The sequence below is a fragment of the Eurytemora carolleeae genome, unplaced genomic scaffold (assembly GCF_000591075.1).
Source record: "Eurytemora carolleeae unplaced genomic scaffold, Eaff_2.0 scaffold1107, whole genome shotgun sequence".
Taxonomy (NCBI): Eukaryota; Metazoa; Arthropoda; class Copepoda; order Calanoida; family Temoridae; genus Eurytemora; species Eurytemora carolleeae.
This window is the reverse complement of record NW_019402190.1, coordinates 70,639-98,599: the sequence shown is the minus strand read 5'-3', so window position 1 is coordinate 98,599 and position 27,961 is coordinate 70,639. Positions and strand designations below refer to the sequence as shown.

The 27,961-nt window shown below is 31.2% G+C and overlaps 1 protein-coding gene across 1 annotated transcript; it reads left to right on the top strand.

The window, feature by feature from the left end:
* Positions 1–7: 7 nt before the first annotated feature.
* On the top strand, positions 8–22,899 carry LOC111718273 (solute carrier family 22 member 15). The gene is made up of 21 exons (XM_023493816.1): positions 8–137; positions 1,523–1,752; positions 2,752–2,820; positions 3,242–3,297; positions 5,565–5,593; positions 6,117–6,235; positions 6,908–6,941; positions 7,968–8,070; positions 9,202–9,294; positions 9,860–9,963; positions 10,488–10,550; positions 11,247–11,310; positions 11,962–12,025; positions 14,910–14,961; positions 15,080–15,196; positions 16,022–16,103; positions 16,491–16,537; positions 17,187–17,314; positions 19,348–19,440; positions 19,791–19,875; positions 22,883–22,899. The coding sequence occupies exons 2-21, from the start codon at positions 1,540–1,542 to the stop codon at positions 22,897–22,899; spliced, it is 1,632 nt and encodes a 543-aa protein (XP_023349584.1). The 5' UTR covers positions 8–137; positions 1,523–1,539.
* Positions 22,900–27,961: the final 5,062 nt, after the last annotated feature.

The following is a 27,961-nucleotide window of genomic DNA, read 5'->3' as shown; positions in this document are numbered from 1 at the left end:
ACATTAGCAAGTTTTTGCTGATTGCTTCTTTTTCACGTGAATAATTTCTTTTAAACATGTTAACTAATTTTTAAATTAAATCTTTCCATATTTGTCGATCTTCGTAACTTAAAAATAAAATGTTTTGAAACCACAGGGTGAGTCAAAAATGTGTGTCCATGCAGTCACGTCTTCTAAGGAATTTTTTTGATGATCTTGTTGCATGTTATTTTTGATTTTCTTGTGCATGTTATTTTTTCAATTTGTTCAGAAAATTCTTCACTTATTTGAATGTTAAAAGATTATCTATATATATATATAAATTTGGCTTGTCTGGGTGTTTGTTTGTTTGTTTGTATCCAATAAACGTCAAAACGACTTAACCGATCGGGCCCAAATTTTTTGTGGGACCTCACGTGACCCCAGGGAAGGTTTATGAATGATCAAAATTTAAAAAAATTGTGTTTAAAAGTTTTTTATTTTTGAAAAATTTTGAAAATGCGCAAAAAAATATCATGAAATCCGCAAACTTTTTTTGTTTTTGTTTTATACTGTACTCACTGTACAAAGAGAAGATGTTCTTCAGAGATAAAGCCACAACTAAAAGTTGAAATAGAAGATGGGCGCGAAGCGCCTTAAAAGCTTAGTTTCTATAAAAATCCTAAAATTCCGTCAAAAAAAAATGTATATTAATTCCTGAAATCAAAACTTATTGTAGAGTGCGTAGACGAACAATGAATTATTAATAATAATAACAGCAGAACCCCCCCCCCCCCCTGTTGGACTCCTCGCTTAGAAATTTGGCAGCAAATATAGCTCTGCCTGTATGGATGGTTGGGTACAATGTACATTATACACTACAAAGCATACTCCCAACCCTATTCAGTTCAAAGCACACCTATCAAGAGATTAGATTTAATAAATAGTGAGAAGTAGTTGAACCACGCACCACCGGCTCAACCAGATCTTTTGTGCACCAGTTCAAGATGATGAGATGTATATAGTTGAACGTGTACGCTGCAGTTCAATAATGTCTAGCTTTATGCTCGCTATTCGTTAAATCTAGTCATACAGATGTTTTGGAAAGGGGAGTGATACAAATTTAGAAAAAAGTTGATTTTAAAAAATCTGATGCGTTGACCAGAAGAAAGTTTTGGGTATTAAAGGGACTGAACGCGTAATTTCAAGTGAAGATAGCAATGATCTATTTACAACGTGTCTCGTTACAGTGGAGCCTCTATATGATCAATAATGTGAAAGATATTGTTTTCTAGTTTTAAAAGTGTTTAATTCTGATAAATTCTATGTTTTCCTGCAGTCGAATAGAAATGCGCATGATCACTTTTGTGGAGAAACCACAATTGAAGAAAAATCAGTTTTCAAAAATTTTAAACATTTATTCCTAATTCACACTTAATCATACAACCCTTTGAGGGTACCGTTGTGAATCCGACAAGCTGCTTTCTTTTCCTGAAAGGAGGAAATCATTTTCTTGTGTTAGGGAAGTAAAGAATAAAAAATGTAAATTCTATTCTATTCTAAGACTTCTGAACAAGCAGAATGGAACTGAAACCCGAAAACAATCTGAGTGAAGAAGATGATTGTTTGAAACAAGCTGAAACCCAAGAAGAAACCTCTTTTTCTGTGAAACCTGATGGAGAAAAAAGTAATATTAAAAAAAAAGATGGCGCCGTAAAATCAGCAGTTTTAACGGGGAATGTGAATACTGATACTAGTGTTGAAGATGGTGAACCTCAGAAGACAATGCACAAGGAAAATGGAAAAAGCAAATGAGCGTAGTTTTTATCGTGGGGAAAATACTCCACTTGGGATTTCCAAAATGTTTTATACTATTTTTAACCTGAGCTGTACAGAGATTTTATTTTTTCTTAATTGATGTACTGTTAGTGTACACTACAGTTCTGTATTTTACTGGACTGCAGAATCCAGAGAGAATTTAAACTTTATTAATCATCACAGCAAACTCTTGCAAGCAGTACTACTTCTGGGCACATTTTGTCTGGAATTGGAAACTAACTTTTTTTAAATAAATATATTCTTAAAGGGACTGAAGAAGATATTTCAAGAGACCCTCAGATTAAGAATCCATCAAATAAAGTCATGGATAAGAATTGAACATCAGAAAAAAGACCGAAGTGTCTCAAAATCCTTTGATAGAAAGCTATTGGATGAAAGTCATTTTCCTGATTATTAAGAATTTTTGTTTTGAATATCCGTCCTGCAAAACTGTTTGCAGTACACACGCAATTCTATGAACTTTTTCTCTTTTTTGGTCATAAAAATTATGACTTTTTTGGTCATAGAAATTATGACTTTTTTGGTCATAGAAATTATGACTTTTTTGGTCATAGAAATTATGACTTTTTTGGTCATGGAAATTATGACTTTTTTCCAAATGCTTTTTTGGTTGTGACTTTAACGCGCCGTACCCTTTAAACCTTTTAAACAATGAGCAAGCTATAGTCGTTTTTTTATCTAGAAAAGTGCACCATAATCCACCCACAAGTCACTTTTGTAGAGAACCCCCAGTTGAAAATAATAAATTTTCAGCAAAAAAAAAATATCTCCTATTCCTTGATCCGACAAAGGACAGAAATAATATTTTCAAACATTTATAAATATTTAAAACCAGTGCAGCTATAAATTACATTGAATTATAACTTGAAATATTGTCAACAGTCTTTTTGTTGAACTTGTTAGATTTATTTAAAGTTTTAAAAAAATTAAAGTTTCATATTTCCATATTTGAAGATGTATCGGGATATGGATTCTCTGCTGGGGTTCGGCAAATTTCAGCATTTTCAAATCTGGGTCTTCCAGGGACTTAATTACACTCGATATACTGAAAAATTTACCAATTTATACCGATTTGTTATTGTATAAATATTTATAAAAGAACTCTACATTTTAGTTTTTAAGTAGTTTGAAAATTTGCGTAATTTAACGAGTTTTTTTTTCTTTTCGAATTATCATATATTCAAGTATGTATTTTATGATTACAGTTCCAACGTGGGCCCTATACAAATAATGTTTCGGACCATGGAAACAATTTTTTAAAAAACTTATTTTAAAAAAAAGAATTTTTTCTAGTGAGGGATGGAATTAAATACACAATGCACACAGTTAGCCATTTATTAATTCTTTCAGCTTGTGTAATTAAATGTAATCAAATTAAATGTAATCAAATTATAAATGTAATTAAATTAAATGTAATTAAATTAAATGTAATTAAATGATGCAGACTCTCATCAGCATAATCGGGGGGTATGACGGCCTTCAGCTCATTTTTATGGTCAGGAAAGTGATTCAGATTTATTTATTATACGCTTTGCTGCAATGGAGGAGGGGGGGGGGGCCATGCCGCATGCGGCATTGAGCCCAGCAATATCCTGTTCGAACCTAGGTAGTGAGCAGAACCCTGACCGAACCTCGCGGAATTCTTTTTGAGCCAAGCAAAAGACTATTCCCACATCTTTTCCTTTTTAAAATTTTTTTCTTCTTGAAGTCAATTATCAATAAAAGTTTTTTTATCTGGGGTTCTAATAGGATATTCGAGCAGGGTTCTGCTAACTACCTGGGTTCTAGTAGGATATTCGAGCAGGGTTCTGCTAACTACCTGGGTTCTAATAGGATATTCGAGCAGGGTTCTGCTAACTACCTTGGTTCTAATAGGATATTCTAGCAGGGTTCTGCTAACTACCAGGGTTCTAATAGGATATTCGAGCAGGGTTCTGCTAACTACCTGAGTTCTAATAGGATATTGCTGGGCTCATTGCCACATGGTCCCCCCTTCCTCGTGCTGATCCGCGAATCATTTGAGATGGCCGCTAAACATAAAATACAGCAATTTTGCATTGATAACATCTGTCCACCTGAAAGATCGATTTATAAGCTCTGGTTAAAATATTCGCTTTAGAACAACATCAAATACATCTTAAGATTGGTTAAATGTCGTCTTCCTATTCTATCGTTTTAAGGGTTCTAATGTAGTCTGTAATGTATGTAGTAATGGGACATTGCTTTGTTCGTTGTTTAAAAAATTTGGAGGCTTTTGGAATGTTGATAGGTTCCAAAAATCTAAGAAGTTCAACAATTATCAAAATTGTGGCTTCTAATTATGTGCCAGCTTGCACAGATTATGTCAAAAATTTAACGCTGAGAGAAAATATATTCAAAAGCCGGGCCAAACATGATCGTTTTTGGCTCTTACAGAAGTTCGAAGTATGTCAAAAAAAGAAATCAAAAAACCTTAAAACGAACTAAGATATATCACCTCACTGTAAATCTTTAGATAATACTGCACTTAAAAAGAGTGACCGACAATGTATGGTACAGCTAAATGAATCCAAAAAAATGTCTCCACAATACTACATTCTCAGTTCAAACAGTTTAACACTAAATAAGTCATACATCGAAAGAATTTATCAAATGTCGTTTTGACTATTTTTCAATGGATTTTATACAATTTTACGTAAATCTCAGTATTTGCGAAAATAAAAAATAACCATGAATATGCGGGAACAGTTTTAAAGAGCTCCATAACATCATTTAATTAAAAAACTAAATATCTGCAGCATTCCATTATCAGAAAGTGAAGAATACGACATTTGATGAATTCTTACGATGTATGGCTTATTTAGGGTTTAACTGTGGTTGAACTGAGAATGTACAGAATCTTAAACTTTTAAATGATGTATAATTACTGAGTTTGAGCGCAAAGTCGAAGTTCAAAATCATTCATTGGGTGGTTACATTTTGAGAATCGATTTTTCTTAAATTATTAAGTAACGATGATAAAAATGTAAAAAAAAATTTAATTCTTCAGGAACATATTTCTCAATTGAAATTTCTTTAATAAATCAATTCTTTCTTTTTCATCAATATATTGAATTTCTTATTCATTATGAATTTGTTTAACATTTTTTTTCAAAATTCTTAAAATGTCGTCTTTTCAATAAAAATTCCAGAAAATCTACAGAAAATATTTGTGAACAATGAGACATTTCAAAAACCAATAACTGAAAAAGATTACGTATTTTCGATGATAATAGTTAATTTATTTTCTCTGCCTGTTCCTAAACAACTACTTAGTATACTGAAGAATTTTTACTACTTTTCTTGTCGTCGTTATTGAATAATTTTTCAAAAACCGATTCTCAAAATCATCCATCAAAAATGAGGATTTTAAAGATTGAATTTGCGCTCTTGCTGAGCAAATATGCAACGTAAAAAAGTCTCATAGGTCTCAAATGATTCCTAAAAAAATTTCCACATTACCACATTCTTAGTTCAACTACTATTCATTACCGGTCACTCCCTTTAAAATGGTTTGATCATATTAAAAAGAATATTTTAGAAATTAAATAAGTTATGGCAGTTTCAAGTTTGAAATTTTGGCTTAATAGATTTTAGGCCAAGTGTTGTGACAGTGACGGTGTTACCCAGTTAATATTATCTTTCAAGGACATCCTGGCCTTCTAAATTTATCAAGAAATGCTCATATTTAATGGAACCCACTGTATTTATCATGAAATGTTATCAATTGTTTCTCTGAATTTATTTAGTGATCCTCCTGATTGGTACTGTGCTGAAGGTAAATAATTAAAGTAGTCCTAAACCTACAAGGTTTCCAGCAAAAAAATGCGAAAATTTTCGTTCGTATTTCGCAAACTTTTTCGCGATATTTCGCATTTTTCGCAAAAAAGCGAAAAAGATGGGAATATTTTTGCACGTAAGTATTTCAGCTGCAATAATTAATTACGCAAAACATCTCGCGAAATTTTTTTCATTTCATATTTTTCGAAAATTTTACGTTTTTCGCAAAACAGATGAAGGCGAAATTTCGCTAGCGAAACGATTTCCCCTTTTCGCTGTAAACCCTACTAAATACCATATACCATAATAATCTTGTATATTGTACAACTTATAGCTGCCTAAAAGCCAATACGGTATTTTAAATGAACCGGAATTCACAGCTGTTCTGTACAATGTAAACTGTACTGTACACTGTAAACTGTACTGTACACTGTACACCGTACTGTACACTGTGAACTGTACTGTACACTGTAAACTGTACTGTACACTGTAAACTGTACTGTACACTGTAAACTGTACAGGAGAGGAAAAGTGCCCAAGTACGGGAGAAGTGTGTGAAGGAGGGAATATAGTGTACAATACAACACATGAAAACTATCTCAACTCTCTCACTGTGCAACAAAACTGGGTCTGCGACCAGGTAGTGTCCTGCGAAACTTTACAGTAGAAAAAGGACTTGAAATCCGTCTTCCATATTTGAAATTATTTACAGCATTCATGTCGTCAACCTACTTTTACATGTGCGATAATTGAAACAATAATAACAAAATTTTTCTATTCCTGGCATTTCCAAAATGTGGTCTGCCATTTTTTTGCTGTCGAAACCAGAGATATTAAGAATTTCGTTCAGATATTAATTTATTTCATAAAACAAACATTATCAAAATATGAGCAAAAATGCTGTAAATCATTTCAAAGATCAAAAATGACCTTCACATCATGCTTCGTGGTATATTCTGTATGTTAGTGTGCTATATTGGTACCGAAAGAGACAGTGGCCTTTTTTAGAGTTTCTCTTAAATGCCTGATTCAGCTACGGTTACTTTTCAACATTTGTCTCGGAGCACTGAGAAAAAAAAACAATATATATTATATTAGTGTATGCAAAAAATAATCAACATATAATTTAATCATAAATGCAAATACTTTTAAATTATTTTAGCTTATTATTATGCAGAAAAAAAAGATATTTTTAAAAATATCCGTATTTTTTACTTTTCTATGATCTAGATAGAAAATAGATCATTTTTTTTTATTGATTTTGATTCTGAATTGCATTTACCAATAAAGATTTTAATTATTTTATTTTAAGAAATTACGAGGTTCAAATGTTCTCACTGCAGTAGGTAATATGCAATTTTTTATTACTTTGCTTTAGATAAACTTAAGAAATAAAAATAAAGACTGGAGATTTAACTAATTGAAATATACTTTGGGCAAATATAAAATAATAAAATTGATTGATTTATAAGAAGAACTATAGTAATCATTATAAATCAATGTTTTCCCAAACTGTGATTACATATATCATATCACATAATCCCTTATTTTTTCAAGTAATACAAAAAAACATAATTATTTTTGAAGTATTCATATAGAATACCCAAATATTGATGGATGTTAATGATACTTTGAAACTCAAAAAAATGTTGACAAGGAAGAAGACATATAAGCAATTCATAAGTTTATTTGATGTTAATTAAAGCAAATAGTTTTGTTATTAGCCATGAAAATGATCTTCTTAAGTGAACGTAGGTCTGTGCAACACTTAACAATTGCTGAATTTCATGTTCATTGGATTATTTGAAATCATAACTTAAAGGGAGTGTTCGCAAAAAAAGAAAGGGGGTATAGGCTTAATGCGATAAAAAAGCGCTTTTGGTCGCTACTAATCTTACTTCTATCTGTTGCGTCTATAAGGAGAAAATTGTTTAAGACGTCTCATACCGAAGAACGTAGAGCCCATACAAATTGAGAAAATTGCAACATACGACTTAGACCGTAAAAAAATCAATTTAATTTCAAACAAATCATTCAGATATTACAACTTATAGTCATCGATTATCTTTCGCCACAGTTGTATATAGTTTATATTTTATAATATTTTTTAATTAATTTTTTTTATATTTAATTTTTTTAGAAAACGTTTTTAACAGATTTCCAAAAATGTGAGTGGTGCGCGGCATTCTTAGATAGTTGCGCAAGCGACAAGAGAAATAATCAAATTCAAAACAGTTATTAGATAAGTTACTAGTAAGACTATTTGCTTTGTAACTTAATTAAATTGCTTAAATGCTGTCTTCCTATTCTACAATTTTCTGGTTCTCCCTGTGTAAATAAATGTCCGTTTTTGAAATGTTGTTAAAATTTAGTTGCTGGAGTAATCTTCAACTCACTTATCTTTGGACAGTTATCTGATAAAATTGGAAGACGAGCTATCCTTCATATCACTAATATTCTCACTATGGTTATCAGGTTTATGCGTAAACTTAATTACAGTCGTCGTCGTAATTATCGATTTGAATTTTGGATTTCTAGGAAGCTTTAAAACAGCATTGCATACACATATAAACATGTGAACAAAGGAAAGCTTTCAACTTTACAGCTTCTATTTTTTTACTTGTAAACTTGTAATTTGAAAAAATCTTGTTTGAAATTAAAACTTAAATTGAAAATTCATCTTCATTGTATTGATATATACGGCGACCATTGTATCCAAATGTCAGATTTATAATAAATAGCTAGAAGTAATTAAAAAGGCATGGCTAGATGAACTATTGCTCTATAGTGCATTCACGACCACACTGAGAAATATCTATACTTAGTCTAACCACAAACATTCTGACAATGATTATTGGTTTATGTATAAACTTAACTTACCTTTCAACTACATTTCAATTACCTTTTACTACCTTTCGACATTTCAACTACCTTTCAACTATCCTTCTACTTCCTTTCGACCACCTTTCAACTACTTTTCAACTAAATTTCAACAGCCTTTCAACTACCCTTTAACTACATTTCAACTACCTTTCAACTACCCTTCAACTACCTTTTAATTACCTTTAAACTACCTTTCAACTACCTTTCAACTACCTTTTAACTACCCTTTAACCACTTTTCAAATACCTTTTAACTACATTTTCCACTACTTTTCAACTACCTTTCAACTACATTTCAACAACTTTTCAACTGCCTTTTAACTAAATTTCAACTATCTTCATTTACCTTTTAACTACCTTTAAACTACCTTTCAGCTACCTTTCAACTATCTTCATCTACCTTTTAACTACCTTTCAACTACATTTCAACCACCAACTACCTTTTGACCGAAAAATCGAATAAAAATGTTTGTGAAAAAAAAATGTTAAACCAAACTTTCTCTTTCACTGATGATTTCTATTCATTAAGAACCTCATTTTTTTGTCAAAGTTTAGTATAATTTGTAGAATAAACGTGCATCATGCATCATGACAAAATTAAAAAGGCTGTTCCAGAAAAAATATTTAAAGGTGTATACAGCTATCTCTGAAGAAATAGTATTCGATGCCAATAATTACATTAAAAAAGGAATAAACTGATAAAAAAAAATTATATTTATTTTAGGCTAATTTCCTATCATCTGACCGAATATTACTATCTTTTTCTTGTCTTATCTGCACTTGGAACTAATTTTGAACCAATAGGGTCCAGAGCAGGGTAGGTATTCAATAAAAGGGGTAAGGTTAGCGTAGTTTTCAAATATAGGGGTCAGAGTAGGGTAGGTTTTCAATAATAGGGTCAGAATAGGGTAGGTTTTTAATAATAGGGTCCAGAGCAGGGTAGGTTTTCACAATAAAAAGGGGTCAGATCAGGGTAGATGTTTAATGATAGGGGTCAGGGTAGGGTATGTTTTCAATAATAGGGGTCAGATTTGGGAAGGTTTTCAATAATAGGTGTCAGAGTAGGGTAGGTTTTCAATAATGGGGGTCAGAGAAGGATAAATTTGCAATAATAGGGGTCACAGAAGGGTAGGTTGTCAATAATAGGGGTCAGAGTAGGGAAGGTATTCAATAATAGGGATCAGAGTAGGGTAGGTTTTTAATAATAGCAGTCAGAGTAGGGTAGGTTTTCAAAAATAGGGGTCAGAGAAGGATAGGTTTGCAATAAAAGGGGTCGGATAAAGGTAGGTTTTTAATTATAGGAGTCAGAGTGGGGTAAATCCAATATACTCATAAAAATCAGGTTTATCATGTTTTTATCATTGTTTTTTTGCTATGTTTAGACTCACCATGGTGCCTGAGTACTGCAATGAACTGGGAAGAAAAGTAGCTTTGATATCTGGTTGGGTTTGGTGGGTTGTGGGACAAACATCCTTTCCTTTTCTAGGTTAACATATCTTAATATTATTTCCTTTAATACACTTTCCTTTCCTTTTCTAGGTTAACATATCTTAATATTATTTCCTTTAATACACTTACCTTTCCTTTTCTAGGTTAACATATCTTAATATTATTTCCTTTAATACACTTTCCTTTCCTTTTCTAGGTTAACATATCTTAATATTATTTCCTTTAATACACTTTCCTTTCCTTTTCTAGGTTAACATATCTTAATAATATTTCCTTTAATACACTTTCCTTTCCTTTTCTAGGTTAACATATCTTAATATTATTTCCTTTAATACACTTTCCTTTCCTTTTCTAGGTTAACATATCTTAATATTATTTCCTTTAATACACTTTCCTTTCCTTTTCTAGGTTAACATATCTTAATAATACACTTTTTTATGAAAAGGCATAAAGGAAACGAAAAACTGATTTCTCACCTAAAACTTAAATTTTCTGATTTCTTTTCAAATTGATGATCTCAACCTGAAAACAATATATTAATTAGAATTTTAATTTGTCTAGCTATGTATGCGAACAATTGGTACTGGTTGAGTGTGGGTTCTACCCTTTGTCACATCTTTATAGGAAACTAAACTCAAATCACATTCAAATTATTTAATTAGTAAAATAGTGAAAATATAATATTAATTTTAATATAGAATAATATAAAATAATAATAAACAATGTAATCATAATTTGGCAATATGTCAAAGTTTTTCCTGTGAGAAAGTTTGTCTTTTAGAAGTTTGTAAACAAAGAGTTTGTTTTTCAAAAGTTTGTCTTTAAGATGTTTAATTTTTGGCAGAGCTGGGCAAAGTTCAGTTAACGCAATGGAGGTTTTCGAAAAAAAAAACGGATGAGTCCATTGATGAACGGCAAAAACTGTTAATTTAAAAGTAGTTAACAAAACGGATTTGCATTCAGGAACATTGACAGATTTGCATTCTTGTAAGATACATAGTCAGTATACCAGCTCTGAGAACCTCATGTCACTCTTCTCTTGTAATATACATAGTCAGTAAACCAGCTCTGAGAACCTCATGTCACTCTTCTCTTGGCCCATCATCTCATTCTTATCTAAGCTTCAGTCAGCGTTAATATACGGGGAATGTATCTAACGACTAAAAGTATTTTTAAAATTATTTCCTTATTGATAACTTTTAAATGGTATTTTAATATTATCATAAATATTATCATTCTATGAACAGGTTGAGTTATGTACTGTATATATGTACAGTGCTTCTATGAACATGTTGAGTTATGTACTGTGTATATGTACAGTGCTTCTATACCCCTTTGTACCCGAGAGTCCTAGGCTATTGTACAGTCAGAAGAAGTACGACAGGTAAATCAAATGTTCCCAACTATCTAAATCGTCTTGATTGCCAAATCATGATAAGCAAACATTTAAAAACTGAATTATGGTTTTACGATTTTATTATTTTTCTAATCAATGTTACAATTTTTACAATCTTTTGCAAACCCCCAGTAATTTCCGAACAAATATACATATATTCCCCTGGTCACCCCTTTTTTAAAAATGTACTAGGATGCGTAATTATTGCATTTTATCTATCTTTAGATCTTAAATCTTAATCCAATAAATTAAATATTTCAAGGAAATGTACTGTAGTTTCTGGTAGGAATGTAAACAAAGCTTAGCCTGAGCAGCACTCTTTGTGTGTATACATCTTTCAACTGTTCCCAAAAACTGCAGTATAAGCACTTTATAAACTGAGCCGACAATTTAAGAGACTGAAGCATTGAATTAAACTCCCGAGTTTCCTTTTTTTGGGGTGTAGATATTAATGTAAGGATCACCTAAATGCAGGAATAAAGCCTAAATGCAACTCAGATCGGACGCCAGGCATTTACTGTTTGCTGGTTCCTCTCCATCATGGGTTTTGAAGGCCGAGGGGGCCATTTTTTGTGTTTGTTCTTAGGCTGTCTAGGTCTGCTGTACTGGTTTTATATTTAACCTCTTATTTCTTATTAGAACTGCTGAAGTACTGACTACTATCAGACGAATAAACAAGGATGAACCAATCCCTGACATGAAGGTATATTCTTTATCCTTTTATATAATATTGCTAATATCAAAATTATAGTACCAATATTAAATTTCTAGTACTAATACTAAATTTCCATTACTAATATTGAATTTCTAGTACAAATATTAAATGTCTAGTGCCAATATGAAATTTCTTGTACCAAATTAAATTTCAGCACCAATTAAATTTCTAGTACAAATATTAAATTTCTAGTGCTAATATTAAACTTCTAGTACCAATATTAAACTTCTAGTACATAAATTAAATTTCTAGTACCAATATTAAACTTCTAGTACAAATATTAAATTTCTAGTACCAATATTAAATTTCAGTACCAAATTAAATTTCAGCACCAATTAAATTTCTAGTACAAATATTAAATTTCTAGTACAAATATTAAATTTTTAGTGCTAATATTAAACTTCTAGTACCAATATTTAACTTCTAGTACATAAATTTAATTTCTAGTACCAATATTAAATTTCTAGTACCAATATTAAATTTCTAGTGCCAATATGAAATTTCTAGTCAAATTAAATTTCAGTACCAATATTAAATTTCTAGTACAAATATGAAAGTTCTAGTACCAATATTAAATTTCTAGTAACAATATTAAATTTCTAGTGCTAATGTCAAATTTCAGTACCAATATCAAATTTCTAGCACTAATATTAAATTTCTAGTACCAATATTAAATTTCAGTACCAATATTAAATTTCTACTACCAATATTAAATTTCTAGCACTAATATTAAATTTCTAGTACCAATATTAAATTTCAGTACCAATATTAAATTTCAGTACCAATATCAAATTTCAGTACCAATATCAAATTTCTAGCACTAATATTAAATTTCAGTACCAATATTAAATTTCAGTACCAATATCAAATTTCTAGCACTAATATTAAATTTCTAGTACCAATATTAAATTTCAGTACCAATATTAAATTTCAGTACCAATATCAAATTTCTAGCACTAATATTAAATTTCAGTACCAATATTAAATTTCTACTACCAATATTAAATTTCTAGTGCTTATATTAAATTTCAGTACCAAGATCAAATTTCTAGTACCAATATTAAATTTCTAGCAACAATATGAAATTTCTAGTACCAATATTNGTACCCCACAGTACCCCACAGCACCCCACAGCACCCCAAAGTACACCACAGTACCCAACAGTACCCTGCAAATATGGGGATTACAAATTGGCGTTGTTGCCATCCCTCCCTCCATTAAGTGGTCAGCTGATTAGTATTAATCTAGCTTTTTTTGTCCGTGAAAATAGTGCAAAACTATAAAGAAAACATCCTTAGAAGTGCTTCTGACTCTACTTATATATTTTTATTAAATTTAAAAAATTCTGTTTGGTTTCTGTACCCCCTCCCCCTAGTAATGCCCAGTACTTTCAAGTACATTGTAGTACCCTGTACCCTAAAGCACTCTGTATTCCCTGTTACAATCAGTTTCCGTTAAAAGATTTTCGAATTACAAATTGGTGTTTTTGCCATTCCTCCCTCCAATTAATCATCCGCTGTTTAGTTTTAAACCATCAACATAATAACTTTTATACTGTTTTACACAAATGAAAATAATGCAAAACTAGAGTAAAGTGCAACCCAGAAAAGCTTCTTTAAGTTCTAAATATTTGTGTTCAAAATAAAAATTCTGTTTGGTTCGGCAACTTTTTTCTGCAGAATCTTTCCTACTTTCTGAAAGGTTTTACATCGGTATGTTTAAGGATATCTACTCGATATGAAGCAATATTTATTAATACTTATTTTGACTCAAACTCTTAACTAAATGAATATAGAAAAAATATGCCGGTTTAAGAAAGTTTTAGATAGATATTTGCAATCATCCAGAACAAAAAGTTTTATCAAAAATCAAACTTTAAAAGTTAAAAAAATGCAAAAAAAAATCATTTCTGACACCACTAGGCTTAGTACGCCAATATAATTCACCAAAACCATACTGCAGTCCTTCAATTATCATACAGGGAAAATATTCATCTTTCTAAACATTCCAGGGAAAGATTTGACAGGTTCTTTCTACTACCAATATTAAATTTCTAGTACCAATATTAAATTTCTACTACCAATATCAAATTTCTAGCACTAATATTAAATTTCAGTACCAATATTAAATTTCAGTACCAATATCAAATTTCTAGTACCAATATCAAATTTCTAGTACCAATATTAAATTTCTAGTAACAATATTAAATTTCTAGTACCAATATTAAATTTCTAGTAACAATATTAAATTTCTAGTACCAATATTAAATTTCTAGTACCAATATTAAATTTCTAGTACCAATATTAAATTTCTAGTACCAATATTAAATTTAAAGTACCAATATTAAATTTCTAGTAACAATGTTAAATTTCTAGTACCAATATTAAATTTCTAGTACCAATATTAAATTTTAAGTACCAATATTAAATTTCTAGTACCAATATTAAATTTCTAGTACCAATATTAAATTTCTAGTACCAATATCAAATTTCAGTACCAATATCAAATTTCTAGTACCAACATTAAATTTCTACTACCAATATTAAATTTCTACTACCAATATTAAATTTCTACTACCAATATTAAATTTCTAGTGCTTATATTAAATTTCAGTACCAAGATCAAATTTCTAGTATCAATATTTAATTTCTATTATCAACATCAAATTGATTGTACAATTATTAAATTTCTTAGATAATAACATAAAAAATCTGAGATATTTTGCGATCTAAAAACTTTGAATTAAAATTTTTTTGTTCGCCCTTTTTGACATATAATGAAACAAAAACAAATCTTATAGAAAAAACTAAAAAGCAGTTATTTGTAGATATGTTAGAGCTACTATAAAAGTGAGACAAAATACTTTTTATAGAAGTTTCTGGAAGAAATGGCCAAAAGTGAAACCGAAGAAACCAGTACATTAGGAAAAAAATGAAGAATGTCAAAAAATACAAAATATTTTTTTTTCAATTTCACATTTATATAAAATCCTTTAGTAATCTTATACTTATGAAGACGACATTTGATCTTTAAATTTCTCAGTCATTATGTCCATGTTCAAAGAGCGTAATTTGCTTCGACTCCTTATTTGCATGGCAACCCTGTGGTCTGTTAATGATTACTTTTACTTTGGTGGACTTCTCAATGCACAAAACCTAGGAACCAAATTAATCAGTGCATCAATAAAGTCCTCTTATAAAGTGTAAAAATAGCGTGCAACCCATTTAAAGTATCTCACTAACAAATAGTTTTTTTTTTAAATCACTCTATAATAAAAGAAAAAAACACGAAATTAAGGTGCGATTTTTCTATTTTTGAATCCTACAGGTTTTGACATTTTTTCTTTACGTTGAAGAATTACTAAAACTCTTCCTGGATTTTACTGTTAGCAGGAAATTGCCTTTTCACGAAATAATCATTAATTAAAGGAACTATAGGCTTAATTTCAAGGACCCTCTTTATATCGAGGGCGTGTTCAATTCACAGCAGTAAACCCTTTAACCCTTGGACTGATTAAGGATGACAGTCTTTGCCTTATTTTTCTACAGATACGTTTTTAAATTTAAGGGAACACTTTTTTTAAAACTATTTTAATATTTTAGAAATATTTATGTTTACATTAATAGAATCTGGGAAAAAAATCATTAGTATTGGAGTACTACTGGAGCCCCCCATATTTCAAAGTACAAAAAATACAATCGTATTTTTAAAAATCATTAGTATTGGAGTACTATTGGAGACTCCCATGTTTAAAGTAAAAAATACAATCGTATTTTTAAAAATTATTAGTATTGCAGTACTTTTGGAGACCCCATATTTCAAAGTACAAAAATACAATCGTATTTTTAAAAATCGATTTTAATACAAAGCGCGAAACTTGAACGCAAGTAAGCTTTATAGGATTCCGAGAATTGAGACAAAAATCCAGATTGAGACAATTTTTAAAAGTTTATTGTAGTTATTATTTGATTAAAATGGTTTAAGCTGGAAATATGTTCGTCAATATGTCTTTAACTGCTCTAACAGAACTACCATCAGTTTTCATTGGACAATATTTAATAGACAGGTATATACTAGACACATAATCTTTATTGGACAATATTTAATAGACAGGTATATACTAGACACATAGACATTTACAATCTTCATTGGAGAATATTTAATAGACAGGTATATACTAGACACATAGACATTTACAATCTTCATTGGACAATATTTAATAGACAGGTATAAACTAGACAACCTGTAGACCATGGGTACAATTGCCATGGGGGATATTGATTAGATATTAAATCAATCTGCAGATTAATAAAAGATAAAGATCATGCATTGATCTCGATATTCACAATACAAAAGTTTCCAGCTCTGGACATTCAAGGATTGGACATTACATTAGTTGTATTATGTATGTTATGTACAACAAGAACGGAATATGGGAAAGGCTCATTTTTAGATTTGGAAGAAGATGGTCTCATGTTGGATGCATGCTAACTGCAACAGGTCGAAAACTTACAATTACAGTTACACCTTCAAAATTCACAATTACAGTTACTATTTCACAATTACATTTACAACTTTAACATTACAATAACAGCTTCACAATTTACAGCTAATGTTACAAGTTTACAATTACATACGTTAAAAGAGTTGAAATACAATGACCATGTTTAGTTAAAAATTTCGTTAGAAATAGATTTAACAGTTTTGACATGGTTAAGGTTAATTCTGTACTTAAGTGAGACTTATTGTACACTGTACAGTGTACAGTGATAACCAGAAAACTCTGAAATAGGAAGATGACTTTTAAACTCAAGTTAGTAGTTAAACTAGTTCAATGAACATAGACAAAGCAATTGTACAGTGTAAATAGAGCCTTTTCACTTAAATTGTGCTTTTCTAAGTTACTAGTAAAGATATTTGCTTTGTAACAACATCAAAACGCTTAGGTATTGCTAAAATGACGTCTTTATATTCCATTTTTTTCTGGTTATCACTGTACTTCAAAACAACAGAGAATTTTGTTAATTTTGTAACAACCTTTTTCGAGTCTTTAGATGTCCAGAAATCATATGGTCATGATGATTTCAAAATTACAAAATAATCGTCCTAAGCTGACAATAAAATAGTTGGAATTAATAGATTTGTTTAGGATTTTTCCTGATTAATCTGTGTATAATAAACGAGGCTGGGACTGATAATGCAGTATTCGGAATATCTCTAGCTGCTAAAACAGTCAGTAACGTTTCCTGGTATATCATGTGGTATCAGGCTTTAGAGGTCAGTAATATTTCCTGGTATATATGATGTGGTATCAGGCTTTAGAGGTCAGTAATATTTCCTGGTACATATAATGTGGTATTAGGCTTTGGAGGTCAGTAATATTTCCTGGTATATAAAATGTGGTATTAGGCTTTGGAGGTCAGTAATATTTCCTGGTATAATGTGGTTTTAGGCTTTGGAGGTCAGTAATATTTCCTGGTACATATATATAATGTGGTATTAGGCTTTGGAGGTCAGTAATATTTCCTGGTATATATAATGTGGTTTTAGGCTTTGGAGGTCAGTAATATTTCCTGGTACATATATATAATGTGGTATTAGGATTTGGAGGTCAGTAATATTTTCTGGTATATATAATGTGGTATTAGGCTTTGGAGGTCAGTAATATTTCCTGGTATATATAATGTGGTATTAGGCTTTGGAGGTCAGTAATATTTCCTGGTATACATAATGTGGTATTACAGTTGCCTACCGCCCTCAGAAGAGAAGGGCTCTCTTATAGCAGTCCCGGCTTTACAGTTAAGTGGAGCGCTGCGTTTAGTTGCACATCTCGTATCCTACAGGGGAAGTAAGGAATGTACATAGAATAAAACAAGACTTCATCTTCATCCTGGTGTAACTGAAAGAAGGAGTTTAATTCCTGATGGGTTTAAAAGCAATGCAAAACGATACGGGTTTTACTTGACCAGCTGTGAGGACAGGACTGCTATGGAAGATTCCTCTCAATGGGGCTTTTGGGCTTACAAGGTTTGGGTGCAGTTATGGGTTTCCTTAATGCCCCTTAAATCGGAAAGAGTATAACAGAAGGAACACAGGGAGCAATTCCCTATACTCTTCCTTCTACAAACCTAACTTATCTCTCTCCTACCTGCTCCACAACTTGTTGTCAAAAAAACTATTTGGAGAGGCCTCAAGTGTAGAAACAAGATAAACAAGAAGAAAGAAGAAAATTTTTGCCCACAAAAAGTCAATATAGAGTTCCGAGAAAAGAAAACAAGATCCTTTAAAATAGTTCATTCTTGTAAAGTGACAAACTACAAAAAATCTTTTCTTTTAATTTTCAAAATTAGCTGAAATATGTTTAAAAAATGTACAAACAAGAAGAAATTGAAGAACAAGAAATATATAAATCTCAAAGTATTTCCATCTGATATCATATAGATATTCAAAAATATTTTAAAGCTTAATTAAAATAAATTTTCAAAGTTAAAAATAATGTGGTCAGTCATCTTTCCTGGTATTTCATGTGGTATCAGGCTTTAGAGGTCAGACTTGTCCTGCTAGTTTTCTATCTTTATGAATTAAGGAATTGAATTTTTGCCATAAACTCAAACATACCTATACCTTTGCAACCTAAAGGTGTAAATCTTCAATATTTCAAACAAAGTATTTAATCTGACAGAATTCATCAATTTCAAATATCAATAACATTCGGTTGCAGAGAAAAATAATAGTTTGTGGCGAAAACTCTTTCACTCATCTAAAGCAATTATTTAATCATGTTTATTTTTACTTAAAGGAACTGTAAAGTAAAAATGAAAGATTTTGTTTAAGATTCATAATATTAAACAGATCGTATTCAACAAATGTGCAACCAATCTGAAAACAACGATATTCCAGAGGAGCCTGAGAAACTCATTTCTTATAGTTATAATTGATAATATTATTTATGTGTCCGGAACATGTCACCAGAACTCCAACCAATGGCAGAGCAGTATTATTGTCATGTGTCTCCGTCTGTATCACATGACTAGTATACATCACTGCCATTGGAGGGAGTTCTTGTCACATGATACGGACGTATATCTTACATATATACGTTTTGGTATAATTTTGACACAGTTTTATGTCAATTTTTCAAGACAGGAACATCTGATAGATGTCTTATAGGTATCGTTCAACTCAGGTTTCAGCTTATACCCTCGTTCATTTTTCCTTTCCAGTCCCTTTAACAACTTTATTAATATAAAATCATCGACGATTTTATATTGTTATATCGACTGGTGTGAATGTTTAACTGTTTTGTCTAGGTGTTCCCTAGCTGTTTAAGAAATACTGGAATAAACATGAGCAAACTAGTTTCACTAACAGTTAAAATGTCTACCCCCTACACCGTTAAATTGGTAAGATTTTTTAAAATCGAATTCCAGGAGCGTTTTGAGGGTATTTTGGTCATTTGTGTGCCATAACTCTAATATTTCTGAGAGTGAAAATTTATCTTTAACTTATCAACGTTAATTTAACTACCTTAACTGTTCAAGTAAAAGTTCAAGTGTAAAATTTTCAAAAAATAAGTAAACACTAAAACCCAGACTTTTTTAGCTTTAAGGGAAAAATTATGGACATTTTTAAGACACAAGTAGTCCTTTAGGGATGGAGTTTAGCAAACATATCTTCTTGAGTTATCTCGCATTAATTCTAAACTTAATTTGAGTGAATAATGTAAAAAATATTGATTCTTGTTAAAACCTAGGATAAGGTAGACAAACGCCTCCCTTATGTTATCTTTGTTTGTCTTGGCGTAATCGGAACTATAGCCAGCTTTTTAGGTATTGTGGGTAATTTATCATTATTATTATTATTTTTATTATTATTATTCTCATCATTTTTATCATTATTATATGGATTATCGTCATTATTATTATAATACCATTATTGTTATCATTTATCATTATTTTCATTATTATCATTATCATCACTGTTATCAATATTATCATCAAAATCATTATTATCTTTAACATTATTACTATTATTACTATCATTTTTATCATTATTATCACTGTTATCATTATTATCATTATTATCATTATTATCATTTCAATCTGCTTTCTCCTTTTCTTTCCCCCCTTCTCCCGTATTTTCGTTTATTACCTTTCATGTACAGTTTTCTTTCACCTTTTTTTTCTCCTCTTCTCTCTTTTTCTTGTTTTTTTCCCATCCCTTCCTTACCTTCTCCCTTTTCTCCCACCCTCCTCCTTCACAGTAGTTTTCTTTCTCCTTCTTTTCTCTCTCTTTTTCTCCCCTTGTGTTTATTTTTCCTTCAATCTCTAATCCTTGCCATTTCCTTTTTTCCTTTCTCAATTTGCTTATCCCTTTTTTTCATAAAATTGTGTTTTGTCCAATTTTACCTTATTTTTCTACTTTTTCCTTTTGATCCATGTCCACTCTCTCCTTATTTATATAATGTAAAAATTCAGTAATAAAAAAATTATTTTACATATAAAACTATCCTGTTCCAAACAAAACAATGCAGTACGGTTAGCATAGCAATTTGCAGTACGGAAAATAAAGGATTTTTAGCTACCGTTCCTAACAGCTGAGCGTAAAATATTTGGATGTGTTTGTAAACTTCAGGTATTCAGGTAATGGTATTCGGGTATGGATGCTCTTGAAAACAAACTAAAATTAGTATACATGAAAGGTTGACATACCAAAATTCAGATGGGAAAACCAAAATAAAAATTTAAAAAATACCGCATACGCTTTTCTGACCCAGCAGTGTGCACCAAGATACCGTGCAATAATAGATAAAGATAGATTGCGCATAAGACGACATTTTTCATCTTGAAAGATATAAATGTACAGAGATGTTTTAAAGATATTCATATTATATAGATTAACTAGGTCGGTTGTGAACATTGGCTGTTCTTATGTCATTGAGTACTTGTGGTGTACATGAGTTCTGTAGAGAGAAATTTAAGTTAGTTTAGTCCTTCTCATGTACTTCTTCAGTTCTTGTCAATATGATATATTGCTCAGTGAAATATTGTTGTTCAAATAGTTCCATTTCCGGAGTTATTTTACACTCTATTATGAAATCCATTAAACCATCAAACCACCCCGCTTATCATTGAAGTACACTTTGACCCCTAGAAGTACGAGTTCGGGGACTGTACAATTCTTGGTTATTTTGCGTACATAAGCTATCTATGTTTATTTATTTATCTATGCGTGCATCGTGTACTACTGAATTTTTGCTTTGTACTTTCTACTTTGAACTGTGTACTGTAAACTTTTTATTGCATGGTACGGTACTGTATACTTTATTCTGTATACAACATGTACTATGTAATTTTCCCTGTATACTGCGTGATACTGTATACTAAGCACTATATACTGTGTGCTATGTATTTTCTAATGTGTACTGTACAGGCGAATGAAACTGTTCGAGCTGAGAGCCTGGGAAACTGATGATAAGAAACCAGAAGAAACGGAAGAAAGAAAATTGTCCTAAGTAACAACTTTAACTTCATTCTAGCATTGATCATATTGATCTTCTTTGTATGTAACTTATAATAACACCGAAGTATGCAACATTTATACATAATACATATATATTTAATAAAATATTTAATCCCATTCAACCCATGCACTTGTACAATCGTTATAATCTATCTGAAATGCCCAGCGTTGTCCGTGGAACTTTCATAAATCGTCCTGTCCTTGGCATAAAGACTTCCTCGTAAATGATTCCTTTTCTACAGGGTGTCCGCGAAACATGACAGTTGAGGGACGAATAGACGATCGTCTTTAATCTTTTAAATAATTTGCAGCATTCTGTCAACTTTCGTTGGTTTGGTTGTAAATCCTGTATGTTTCCTCTAGAGAGGGGGACAAATGCAAATATTATCATTTTTGCAAAATCTCTCTAATTATTACGGGCTGGTAAGTGGTAACATATATACATATTCTGACACTTTGCTTTATCTACTTTATGATATATGAATATATAAACATAATTTAGCTTGACGTAAAGTCTACATTTCTTACCGATTTGGTCCTTGTCCCAGCAAGGTGTGACTTTTGATCACAATTTGACCAATTTTTGATATTTGATATATTTAGTATATAAAATTAAATTGAATTCAAATTAAATTAGTCTAAGGGGACTTCAACGGTACAAAAATAAACTATTTAGTTTCCGGTCAAAGGGTTAGAAGCAAAGAGAATAGAATATATATTAGAGTGGAATTTACTAGAAAAAAGTGTAAAACGGCCATTTTGTTGTACTGTTTCCATACTGCAGGTGTACTTCACATATTTATGCTATATAACTTTTTGGACCCTGGAATATCATTTTATAGAAAATCTAAAATTAATGTTAAAAGAAAACGAAATTATAAAATAGGCTGGTTTCATAATTGACCAATGATCATTTCACATAGACTCTATGCCTTTCACTTTATAAACGATGATTTTCCGTTATTACTATAAATCAAATGATGTTTGTTATTCACCTTATTCATTATAAAGTTTATTTAACAGCTTTAAAAAATTCGAAATTGAAAGAAATAGTCCAGGGAACATACTGTATTAATGTACTCTACTGCATATAATTTGTGAACATTTACATGATTTGTACACTTTGAACTCCCTTTCACGCTAAAAGGGACTGACAAAATTCATACCGAGAGATTTTTTTAATTCCCCTCTAATATATATTCTATTCTCTATGGTTAGAAGAAAAAGCAGGTAACTATTTTCTGATTCCTTTTCTTTCTGAACATATTGGTCGAGTGAGTGTCTTGATTTGATATTTTCTGTTTTTGTTGTTCTTCTCTCTAGGTTCCTTGTCAAGCTGATTGAAGTGGAAAAATTGAAAATATTTTATATTTATTTATTGACCGAGCAGAGCTGAGGCACGGGACAAGAATTTGCTGAAAAACTGCTGAAAGGTTTTAAATACGTAATTTTAAACGAGACTCTGTACTACATGTTTTCAATCTGAACACCTCTTATTCAAGAGTTATTAAGAAGAAAAAACTAGTTTTGAATTTTTGATACATAACTGGATAGCTTTGTTATTCTCATACGTGTCCATACAATCAAAATTAGAGGAGATCCGAGAGGTCACAAACACGCGTACCATCAAGCACATAGATTCAGTCTGCTTTTAAACAAGTCTCGTCAATCATTAAGTCAGGGTCGACTCTGAAGTGTCGCAACGCCGTAGGCTTAAACTGCACCGCTCTAACTCACTTCTGCTTTTCTGTAGCCTTTTACATGTACAGTTTAGTATTATAAAGCACTTGTTGTTAGCTTTGGTTTTTAAGAAGTAATTGGCAAAATTCTCATAGATTTTTGCTTAAGATCTTTAAATCACAGTGCCAGTAGAGGTGGCATAAATTGAACCTTCTCCTCCTGCCGGCCTAGATGAAAATGAAGTAAGTAGACACATTTTACGTAAGTGTTAGGTTCAAAATAAATCCCAAAACCCGCTGACTTCATTTACTTACTTTCATCTAAAAACTCATATTCTTTTATGAAATTTTACTCTTAACCCATTTTTAGTTTAAAACATGTTAAACATTTGTAGTTTTTAAAGATTGATTTTTGAATTGTAATTAGATTTTATTATGCTTTAAGCATTTAAACACTTCTTTTTAAAAATCATACTTTTGAGAGTTAGAGTTCAAATTCCTTAACTATATACTGTTATAATTGGGTTAAAATAATCTCGCAACCTCTATGATTAATGTCACCGTAAGCTATAAGCATGAAGTTTAGGGACCGTAGGGTGTCCCATGAAACATGACAGTTAAGAGACAACCTGAAAATCGTCTCTGATCTTTGAAATAATTTGCGGCATTCTTTCGTCCACCTAATATTACCAGTAAGATTCTTGAACCAGAAAATACGAAAATCTTCTAATCCTGTCATTTTCTAAATGTGCACTTAGCTGTTTCAAGGGACACCCTGTATGCAATATATTTATGGTTAAAATTACAGTTTTACAAAATAAAGATATAAGAAAAAATAACAAAAGATTAATTTGATTTTTAATTAATATATGTTAACTGAGATCAGATGGCATTTTTTATACTAGCTTTGCCTGCCATAAAGTATCATTTGTTTTCTTTGAAACAAACCGTGTAAAAATTTCGCAGATGTCACTGATCGGATATTTACAAGATTTTTTGTGGTCAAAATTGCAGTTCCTTTAAGAAGATTTTCAATCCTATGTCCTGAACACTCCTGTATGCCGAGTCCATCAGCGCCTGATCCAATCAGGGTCAGTCATGTGTTTGATGTATATTTTGTACCAATAGAAATAGTATGGCGGTAACATCTATCTTTCTATCTATCTCATTATCCAATCAGAGTTATGAATCCTTCAATCGGCGCTATCAGTAAATGGAAAAATTTACTTCTACTGAAACTATGTCCTGTAAGGCCAATTTACCACTCCTGCGATCATGTGAGGTCCCAGAAATATAGACCCATTTGTTTATTTGTTTCTATGTTTATTGGAACTAAAGAAAAAAAAGTACATTTAACATAAATCACTGTTAGTGTGAACTAGATGGACTAAGGCGAGATTTACGCAACAGTACCGGTACGACTTTTGGACCTCGTAGCTCCTCTTAATTCGAATTTAAGCACAAGTTATAGAGGCACAAAAGAAGAGAAGTATTTGATTGAAAACAATTTAATCTTACGTGCAATTTACTTTAGTTTGGCGTGTCCCATTTGGTTCATCTGTTTCGAGGTTTATTGGAGCAAATAAACATAGATCTTTAGATCATACGTCGCATTTTACTTCCAAGACATAAAAGCATAAAACAAACTTGTTTGGTCGGATTTAAAGTTACAAATCTATTTCTTATTGGTAGCTAGGTCTAATTTAAAGGGACTCTCTGCGTGATTTCTTATTGGTAGCTAGGTCTAATTTAAAGGGACTCTCTGCGTGATTTCATGTAGCTCTCAATAAAAAAGCATTGCATTCCTCATTCACAACGGCACCCTTAAAATCTTTATAATTATAAATTGGGAAGATTTGTGTTTAATAGATGGAAATTCTATTAATTCCCTTCCTTTCTTATTTTTCAAAAATCCTCAAACCATTTTCATAATGAACCGATATTAGGTAGATAAACAGGGATAATTTTATTATTTTGCTCTGACAAAAGTTCAACGGGTACAATTGTTAATCGGACACGCAATTTTTTCTTTTTAATGGTGGGTCACTTGCAACTACGCGGGACAGAAGCACTCTTGTATGCCGAGTCCATTAGCACCTGATCCAATCAGGGTTCAGTCATGTGTTTGGTGTCTATTCCGAACCAATAGAAATTGAATGGCGGTAACATCTATATTTCTATCTAGCTCATTATCTAAATCCTTATATCGGAACTATAACAGTAAATGGAAATATTTACTTCTACTGAAACTATAGTGAAGGAAATGAAAGTAACCCGAAATTAAAGAATTTGAGCCGCGGCTCAAATATAGTTGGTTCCACTTAAAATTTGTATTAAATGTTTGAAGATTTAAGCTGTCGATCCATTAAGTCCGGTTTTTGGTGGATTTGAGACGCAGCTCAAATTCATTAAATTAAATGTTTAAACTATTACGGATTGAAATAAAATTATTCTTAATCTGAGTTTCCGTTGAGTTCACACGTTAGTTAGTTTAGTTAGTTCCCACTACAGGGGTCCACTTTTAAGAAGGGGGGGGGAGGGGACACTTAAATGGGTAATGAAATTAGGAGGGAATTTAAAGGGGAACAAACAATTGGTGGGGGTTGGTGTATTCAAACAATATTTGCTTTTAAAGGAAAATGTTTTGAAAGGAGTTCAATTTGTTGATTATTATTATAATATTGGAGTTCATTCCTCTACAGTCTACATGCATTCATTCATTCATTCGTCCTTTCATTCATCCATTCATTCACTCTTCTTTTTATTCATTCATCGTTACATTCTTTATTTTCATTCATCCATTCATTCATCCTTCCATCCTTGTATTTATTTGTTCAGAGCTCACTTTAAGTTAAAGTAAGTTTAACGATGAAAACGATGAATAATGAAAATATTCCATTATTTAATCTTGTTTTCTCTTTTTTTAACAGCTATTGAGAAGAAAAAGAAAGAATTTATGATATCTAACCAAAAAATGGTAAATTCAAAACTATACATAATTTTAACCTTTCCCTAGCTATGATGCCAGATTGAAGTGGCAGAGATTTTTATAAAATGGTACGCTGGAATCAATGAAACTTTTAATTTCCGTAAGAATTTTACGCGACGAGGGTTTTTCAAGAATCCTTAAAAAAACATCTGACGAAAATCTCGTTTTTATATATTATTAAAAGATGACAATTCTACGTTAAAAAGAAAAGTTGGTAAATAGAAGGAACGCGAATAATTGTTGAATTGTATATTTAAACTTGTAATGATTTGTATAGAAGAGATTTTTGTTGGTTTATACAGCTAACTATGCACTAAACACACTAACTAAGCGTGCCCTTCATGTTTGCTAAAAAAATACCGTAGAAAAGTATTTTGTCCTAAAATGTCATTTTAAGCTCCGGGCAAAAGACATTGTGTCTTATGTAGGTATGTTTTCTTTCCCAAATAGACAGGAATTGAATAAATTTAACATTTTTAGTTTTCTTGAAAAAAGAGCAAAATTTTTAGTAGATCACAGATGCCATGTCATTAACCTCAAATCAAGATGAGACTCCTTCCTATTCCTTTCATACAGTAAAACTCTAAATAACCTGAAATAATGTAGAGTCATTGATAACTACAAAGTCGTCTTTGACATTAGAAATAGTTTGCGGGATTCAGCATAGGTAACCTGATTTTTGCAATATTTTTTTTATGAAACGATAATCACAGAATAACCTTATTCCTGCCATTTCCAATATATACAGGGTGTTTCTTTACAACTAAAATATTTGATTTCATTGAAAAATGCGCAAAATTGGGTTAAAAAATTCGGGAAATTGACCCGCTTGAAGGGACATTTTATATTTGGTTGAAAAAAATGGCTTCAGTCAGAATTGAAAGGTCAATTAGCCCTTTTACTGAAGAGGAGAAAATCTGGATTATCCTGGGATATGAAAAACTTTGAAATGAGCTTCAGGTTTGCCCAGCATTCAGGTTAAACAGTTAATGCTCAACCTGATACTAATGAAGAGCTTAAAATGATTGTGGAAAAGTTTGCTGTTTCCCTGCAGCCTGCAGAAAGTGTGTCAGTCAGATCCCGCCAGAGTCTATATATCTCTAAATGGAGCCAATATATCTCTAAATGGAGCCTATATATCTCTAAATGGAGCCAATATATCTCTAAATGGAGCCTATATATCTCTAAATGGAGCCAATATATCTCTAAATGGAGCCTATATATCTCTAAATGGAGCCAATATATCTCTAAATGGGGCCAATATATCTCTAAATGGAGCCAATATATCTCTAAATGAGCCTGTTTCGACTCGAGTCACAGCTAAACCAACTTAGAAAAGTTCGTTAAAGCATAAATGTCCCAATCTAGTTTAACAAATAATATATCTATTGCAAGATTATCAGGTCGTTTTATTTAAAATATAAGCAAATCAAAAAAATCAGTTGTAGAGAAACACCCTGAAGTCTGCAATTTTTTTTCTCTCAAAAATGCCACAGATATTAAGAATCATGTTTAAATTTCCATTAATTGAATATAACCATGAACATATCTTATGCTGAACGAAATCATTCATGTCTCCGGTGATTATGAAAGCAGAAAAACATCAGACAACATTTTGGAAAGGACAGGACTACTGCTAATCTGGGATTATACTTTCATACAAAAAATATTGCTATGTTGATTGCCAGGGGCGTAAATAAGGATTCTGTAGGGGGGGGTAAATATTTTTAATTT